The sequence below is a fragment of the Equus asinus genome, chromosome X (genome assembly GCF_041296235.1).
Source record: "Equus asinus isolate D_3611 breed Donkey chromosome X, EquAss-T2T_v2, whole genome shotgun sequence".
Classification (NCBI taxonomy): domain Eukaryota; kingdom Metazoa; phylum Chordata; class Mammalia; order Perissodactyla; family Equidae; genus Equus; species Equus asinus.
In genome coordinates, this window is record NC_091820.1 from 20,920,601 (window position 1) to 20,928,866 (window position 8,266).

At 41.9% G+C, this 8,266-nt stretch overlaps 1 protein-coding gene across 1 annotated transcript; it reads left to right on the forward strand.

The window, feature by feature from the left end:
* The first annotated feature begins 6,666 nt into the window (after positions 1-6,666).
* Positions 6,667-7,713, forward strand: LOC106835932 (melanoma-associated antigen B5-like). The gene has a single exon (XM_014848534.3). It carries the CDS (start codon positions 6,667-6,669, stop codon positions 7,711-7,713), a length of 1,047 nt encoding a protein of 348 aa, XP_014704020.3.
* The last annotated feature ends 553 nt before the right edge of the window (positions 7,714-8,266 follow it).

Genomic DNA, 8,266 nt, shown 5'->3' on the forward strand with positions numbered 1-8,266 from the left:
GGAAAATTATCAGGGATAAAGAGAGGCACTACATAATCAGAAAGGAGTCAATTCTCCAAGAAGATATATCAATCCTTAATGTGTACACACAAAAAAACAGTGTCAAAATACATGAGGAAAATACTGATGAAACAAATCCACTATTATAGTTGGAGACTTCAACACACCTCTCTCAGTAATTGACAGACGCAGCAGTCAGGAAATCAGTAAGGGTATATAGCCACGCATTGCACAATGATGTTTTGGTCAATGACACACCACATATATGATGGTGGTCCCATAAGATTGGTGCCATATAGCTTATGTGTGTAGTAGGCTACACCATCTAGGTTTGTGTAAGTATACTCTATAATGTTGCACAGTAATGAAATTGTCTAACAATGCATTTCTCAGAATGTATCCCTGTCATTAAGCCATGCATGACTACAGTTGAACTGAACAACACCATCAATCAACTATATCTAAATGATATTTCTAGAAAATATAATAACAGCAAAAAACACATTTTTCAAGCTCACATGGAACATAATCAGGATAGATCACAATCTGCACCATAAAACACACACTGTCAAATTTAAAGAATAGAAAGCATACAGAGTATGCTCTAAGACCACAATGGAATTAAACTAGAAGTCAATAACAGAAAAATAGCAGGAAAACCTCAAATATTTGGAGATTAAACAACATACTTCTAAATAACACATGAGTTAAAGAACTCTCAAAAGAAATTAGAAAAAACATTCTGAACTAAATGAAATAAATACATATTTATCAAAATTTGTGGAGTGCAGCAAAAGCAGTGCTTGGAGGGACATTTATAGCACTAAATGCATATATTAGAAAAGAAGAAAGATCTAATCTAATAACCTAAACTTCCACTTAGGAAACTAGAAAAAGAACACCAAATTAAATTTTAAGTAAGCAGAAGTAAAGAAATAATAAACATTGGAGCAGAAATCAATGACAATGAAAACATCAGTAGAGAAAATCAACAAAACCAAAAGCTGATTCTTTGAAAATATCAATAAAATTGATAAACCTCTAGCCAGGTTAAATAAAAAAAGAGAAAAGGCACAAATAGTAATATCAAAAATGAAAGAGAGGTCATTGCCAACGATTTCATGGACATTAAAAGGATAATAAAGAAACATAATAAACAACTCTGTCCCCAATTTGATAACATACATGAAATAGACTAATTCCTTGAAAGATACAATCTACCAAAACTTACACAAGGAAAAGTAGATAAACTGAATAGACTTATCTCTGTTAAAGAAATTAAATCAATAATTAATAACCTTCTAAAACAGAAAACAATAGTCTCAGGTGGGCTCACTGATGAGTTTTACCAAATCTTTAAGAAAAAATGATACCAATTTTCTACAAATAAGCATAGGAAAAGATGCTTAACATCATATATCATTAGGGAATTGCAAATTAAAACAAAGAGATACCACTACACACCTATTAGAATGGCTAAAATCTGAAACGCTGACAAGACCAAATGATGGAGAGGATTTGGAGCAACAGGAACTCTCATTCTATGCTGGTGGGAATGCAGAAATGGTACAGCCACATGGGAAGACAGTTTAGCAGAATCTTATGAAAGAAAATGCATTCTTATCATACAATCCAGCAATTGCACTCCTTTGTGTTTACCCAAATGAGTTGAAAACTTAAGTCCACACAAAAACCTGCACACAAATGTTTATAGCAGCTTTATTCGTAACTGCTAAAACTTGGAAGCAATCAAGATGTCCTTCAATAGATGAAGGGTTAAACAGACTGTGGAACATCCAGACAATGGAATATTATTCAGTAATAAAAATAAATGAGCTATCAAGCCATGAAAAGACGTGGAGGAACCCTAAATGCATATTGCTAAGTGAAAGAAAGCAATTTCAAAAGGCCACATACTATATAGTTTCAACTATATGACATTCTGGAAAAGGTAAAACTATGGAGCCAGTATAAAGGATCAGGAGTTCAGGGGGATGGGGAGAAGGATGAATAAGTGGAGCACAGGGGATTTTTAGGGTAGTGAAACTACTCTGTATGATACTAAAATGATGGATACATGTCATTATACATTTGCCAAAACTCATAGAATGCACATCACAAGGAGTGAACCCTAATGTAAGTTATGTACTTTAGTTAATAAGAATTCATCAATATTGGCTTATTAATCATAACAAATACACTACACTAATGCAAGATAAGATGTTAATAATAGGAGAAACTATGTGTGTGAGGAGGTGACAGGGTATATGGGAACTCTGTAATTTCCGCTCAAATTTTCTGTAAACCTGAAACTGATTGAAAAAATAAAGTCTATGAATAAAAAATAATCCCCTCAGAGTTATAGATTTAGAGTAGCTTCTGATTTCCTGGATAATCTGAATTTTTTTTTTTTAAAGGTTGGCACCTGAGCTAACAACTGTTGCCAATCTTTTTTTTTTTTTTCTGCTTTATCTCCCCAAATCCCCCCGGTACATAGTTGTATATCTTAGTTGCAGGTCCTCCTAGTTGTGACATGTGGGACGCCACCTCAACTTGGCCTGACGAGCTGTGCCATGTCCACGCCCAGGATCCGAACCAGCGAAAACCTGGGCTGCTGCAGTGGAGCGCGCAAACTTAACCACTTAGCCACAGGGCCGGCCCCTGGGTAATCTGAATTTTGCAGTTGGCCAATTCTTTTTATTGATTTTCTCACGTGAAACCTTCCTTTCACTTCTGAAAAAAAAGAAGCAACTCTGTTACTAGCAAACTTGTTCAAATTTCTTCTATCATTAATAAGTAAAATATAACAAAGCAAAACACTCCATGGACCCTGAAATCTGAAACCTCCTCTAAATAACTGTTCCCATCCTAAAAAATAATTTTTTACATGCCCTAGTGTTTGTATCCATAAACACACACATATTCAAAAAAAATTAGAAGAACATTGAGAGAGATATATTCAACTTGTAAAAAATGTGAGCACCACACAGAAAGCTCTCTATAACTATTGTTGGAAACAGCCCACGTGGTACTTACAGGGATATTCATTGCATTAAATAGATTTATTAGAAAAATGTTTAAAACATCTAAGCAATTCAAGAAGCTAGAGAAAGAATACCATACTAAACCCAAGGTAGAAGGTAGGAAATAATGAGGATAAATGCAAAAGTGATGAATTAGGAGACAGTAGAGCCAACTAGTGAAAGCTAGTTCTTTGAAAGGATTTATATAACAATTTTTATAAGTATTGCAATCACAAATGAAAGAAGCGGAAATAAGTGATATTAGATAAAATTGTGCAGAAGAGATTTAGCAATTTTAAGAGAACACTGTAAATAAGTATTACCAATATCTCAAGATAACAAATGGTGAACAAGGAAAATGTTCTACGTAAAGAAGAATTTCAAGTAATAAACTCTAAGGAATTTAGAACTGAGAGGACTCCCCAAACCCAGGACACAGGAATCCCCACTGCCAGCCCATGCTCTCACCCTGATAACACCCAGGCAGGGCTGTCTGTCTGTGGCCCAAGGCTCACTCTAACTTCCTCCACAGGGATCTCAGGGGGCAGGCTGACCAGGAGAGCAGGAGCCCTGTGAGGTCCTAGAGCCAAGCCCTCAAGGACCCTGCAGAGGTGGCCTTGGTTAAAGCCAAGGTGGTATCTCCCTGCTGAAGGTGCTCACCATCATCTCACCCTCCTTCCTCTAGGTGCCCTCATTGTCTGCCCTCCTGCTCACACTCCTGTGTGCTGTCCCTGACCAACTTTTAGTTGCATCCAGCTGGAGAAGACCCCACACCCATATTAAATAACAGATGCTGTAATGGGAAAATACTACCTAGTTTTGCTTGCTCAGCAGCATTGTTTGGAGTTGCATACTTTCTAATATAGACTGGAAATAAAATTCTGTTATCATCTGGTATCAAAATCGTCTTAGTAATAACTGCCATTCGTTAAAAGCACCAAACTTTGCCTAACACTGTGCCAGCTAGTTTACATACATCACATATATGTCTATAGTCCTACATGATAGACTTTATCAGACTCACTTTGCAGATAAAGAAGTTGGAATACTCTCAATTTCAAGGCTGGTGACAGAGCTGGACTAGACCCTGGTCTGAATTCCTTTACAGCCCACACTGTGCCACTCCTTCCAGTCTGAGGCACCCCTTGTGTCACTGAACTCATTCTTCTGCTCACTATTCCAAGACAGGGGAGGGTGAAAGGGGTAAAGGGGTACATATGTACAGTGGTGGATGGAAACTAGACTCTTGGTGGTAAACACAATAAAATTCTATTCACCATGGTAGTCTGTACAGAAGTCAAAATATAATGATGCACACCCGAAATTTATATAATGTTATAAACCAATATGACCTCAATTAAAAAAGGCAGACTTTCATACCCAAAATATTGCTTTGGAATACATAAGCAACAAAAATATCAAAATAAATGTGAGGTATGAATAAAGAAAGGAAGAAGTAGTATTTGGTGACAATATCATTATCTACAAAGGAAATGTCAGCAAACCGCAAAAGGTCAGGGGCTCACAGAATCATTTGGCTCAGCCCCTTCCCTGTAGAAAGTAAATCTATTAGAAGCCAAGTTCGCTAAGAGGCGAAGTCTGGCTAGTGAATAGAAGGAAGAGATCAGTGTGTTTTCTCTGATAGCACAACTGTCCTCAGCCCCCAGCCCGTGCTACAGCTTCTTCATCTCGCATCACTCCTGGGACTCAACCCTTCCTGTTTAAGAATTGAAGTAGGGAGACTAATCAAGAGTTTTCTAGGATGTGGCATTTCCCAGGAAGCCTTTCAGAGAAGAGATAGGAGTTAAGATGAGGACTGATGAGCGAGGACTGAGGAGGAAAACATCACTTAATAACTGGAGTCGCAGAGACTGGTCTGTGTCTGCCCTCAGACCTAGAAGGCCAAGGCAGGACTGCCAGGCTGAGCATCCCCTCACTTATTTTCAGGGTTTTGAGGAGCATGAGAGCTCTGGTTTGTGTGGATGACTTTAAATTGAAAGACAGAGAAAACTCAGGGCCTGCCAGGAGTCAAGGTGAAGGTCCTGTGTGAGGACTGAGGGGACACCCCTAACGTGAACAGAGAGGGCCCCAAGGAGCCTGAATCTTAATGTCATCCTGGAAGGGCACAGGCAGGAGTGGCCTCATGTGGCATTCCCTGAATTTCCCTTTCTGTCACCCCAGGGAGTGAGGGCCTTGGTCTGCGGCTTTGAGACTTAGGACAGTAAATGGAGGCATCTCAGGCCCTGCCAGGAATCAAGGACAGAACCCTGAGTGACAACTGAGGGGACCCCAGAGCCCAGAACAGTTAGACGGCACAGAGACTGCCCCTGTCATAAACCCTGGGATGCCTTGGGCAGGGCTGTCAGGCTGACTGTAAGAAGGGTGTCAGAGATATGAGGGCCTTGGTGTGAGGGGAGGGTCCTCAGGGAAGCAAAGAAAGGAGTCCCAGACCCTGCCAGGGGTCAAGGTGAAGACCCTGAGTGAGGACTAAGAGGACCACACCTTGCTGGTAGCCCTGGGATACCTGGGCATTGTTCGCATTATATGACATACTCACTTTCTTTTATGGTGTCACAAGAGGGTAAGGGACTTGGTCTAAGGGGTATGGTCCAAGGCCAGCATTGAGAGTATTTCCAGGTTTTTCCAGTGGCCAAAGTGAGTACTGTGAGGACTAAGGGAACTACATACCCCATAACAGTGTGGGAACGCCATAGAATTCATTCCATACTCTCAGCCTCAGGAGACCAAGGACAGGTATGTTCAGATGAGGAGATCCTCACTACCTCCTAGGGGGTCTCAGGGTGGTGCTGGCCTTAGTATGAGGGGCAGCCCTTAGGGTAAGGGAAGGAGGAATTCCGGGCCATAACAAGTGTCAAAGCAAGGACTAAGGGACCACCCACCACTAAATAGAAGGGAAAACAAAGAACCTGGCCCCACTCCTAGCCTCAGCCCTTGAAGACCCAAGGCAGGGCTATCAAGCTAGAGCTCCCCCAACACTTATTTATGTCGGGTCTATGAGAAGTGAAATTGTTAGTTTGAAGGAGCAGCCACCACTCAATGTAAGGGGTGGGGACACCAGGCCCTATGGAGAGCCAAAAGCAAGGACTTTAATGAGGACTGAGGACCCCAAAGAGGCCAGGACGGGAAACTCCCCACTGAGCAGTCAGCACTGGGGGCACCTGGACAGGGGTAATAAGCTGAGGACCCCCTTTACTTCCTTCTCATGGGTCCCAGGGAGGTTTGTGATGTCAACTTCAGGACAGCAGAGGGAATGGGTCCCATGACTTGCCACCAGCTCAATGATGGTCTTGAATGTGAAATAAGAGACTCCTCAACCTAGAAGGCTGCTAGGCCCTGCTGTCACTCCAGTATGCCTGTGGCAGGGCTAGCAGGATGCACGCTAAGACTCACTCTAATTTCCTTCACAGGTGTCCTAAGGGATAAGCTAATTAGGAGAACAGGAGACTTGTGGGTTTTTAGAGCAGTGCCCTCAAGGAAAACTGCAAATGTAGCCTTCCTTATAAGCCAAGGTTGTATTCCATGCTGAAGGAGCACACACCCTCTCAACCCTCCTCCTCCAGGGGGCCCTCATCACCTGCCCTACTACTCATACTCCTGACTGTTGTCCCTGACCATAGTCATCATGCCTCGGGGTCAAAAGAGTAAGCGCCGAACCCGTGAGAAACGCCGCCACACCCAAGATGACTCCCAGAGTGACAGGAACATTCAGGCCACTGCAGCAACAGAAGAAGAGCCCCCTTCCTCCTCTTCTCCTGTTTTGGAGGGTAACTCCCAGAGTTTATCAGCTGTGGAGTCAAGTAGCACTTCCCACGGGTCTTGGATGGCCTCATCTACCAGCATTAATTCTCCAGGTATTTTTGGTAGAATATCTCATGAAGGTGACAATAACCAGGGTGAGGAACGTCCACATTCCTCCCAGGTCTTACTTTCTACTGGGAACTCATGCAGTGACATCCTAAATATAAAGGCGGATTTATTGGCACAGTACCTTCTGTACAAGTACAAAATGAAACAGCCCATTCTGAAGGAAGACATGCTGAGGCTTGTCCATCGAAACTATGAGGACCAATTTGCTGAGATTCTCAAGAGAGCTTCTGAGCTCATTGAGCTTGCATTTGCAGTTGAAGTGAAGGAAGCTGACTCAACCAGTCACTCATATGACCTTGTCAGCAAACTGAAGCTCCCCAACAATGGGAGGGTGCGAGGTGGCATAGGGTTACCCAAGACTGGCCTCCTGATGAATATCCTGGGTATGATCTTCATAAAAGGAAATCATGTCACTGAGGAGGAGATCTGGAAATTTCTGAACATGATGCAAGTATATGCTGGGAGGAAGCACTACATCTATGGGGAGCCCAGGAAGCTCATCACCAAAGATTTGGTGAGGCTGCAATACCTGGAGTACCAGCAGGTGCCCAACAGTGATCCTCCACGCTATGAATTCCTGTGGGGCCCAAAAGCCCATGCTGAAACCAGCAAGATGGAAGTCCTGGAGTTCATGGCAAAAATCAATGATACCGTCCCTACCACTTTCCCATTACAGTACGAAGAAGCTTTGCAAGATGAGGAAGAGAGAGCTCTAGCCAGAGTCGCAGCCAGGCCTGGCACTACTGGCCATTGCCAAGCATGTTCCAGGGTTGCATCTAGCAGCTTCTCCCACCCCTATTGAAGTCTGAGGCTTTTTTTTTAATCATCCAGACAAGAAAATATGACATCACAATAGGGATTATCGTGGAAATGTGAAAGAATCCCAAAGTAAAATTGTTGGGATAATGGAATAGAAAAAAATAAAACATGATCAACTTTGATTTTCCTGACTCCATTCAGTCTTTTGTCTTGTAAAATTAAAAGATGTATGCATTCAGATGCTTAGCTCGCTAAAGAATGTAGGAGATATTAAGTATTAACAGTTAGACTTCTTACTCAGTTTCTCTTTTATTCCCCCAATATCAGTTGAGTATCTGCTCTTTGGAAGAGTCAGTGTTAGTAACTGGGGTGCTAAGATAGAGACCCAGCCTCTGCCCATAGAACTTTTGAAGGTAGTAGCTGCAATCTTATAAGGAAGATATTGAGATACCCTGTATGACTTACAGGAAAGTAAAAAGAGTGAGTGAGAAGAGAGGTGTTCCAGGTGAGAGCAGGAAAGTATCAATATGTTGAGGCAAGGCAGTTTAAGTTTTGGGAAGCTGCAAGTCAATCTGTGCCATGTGATTTTAAATTAA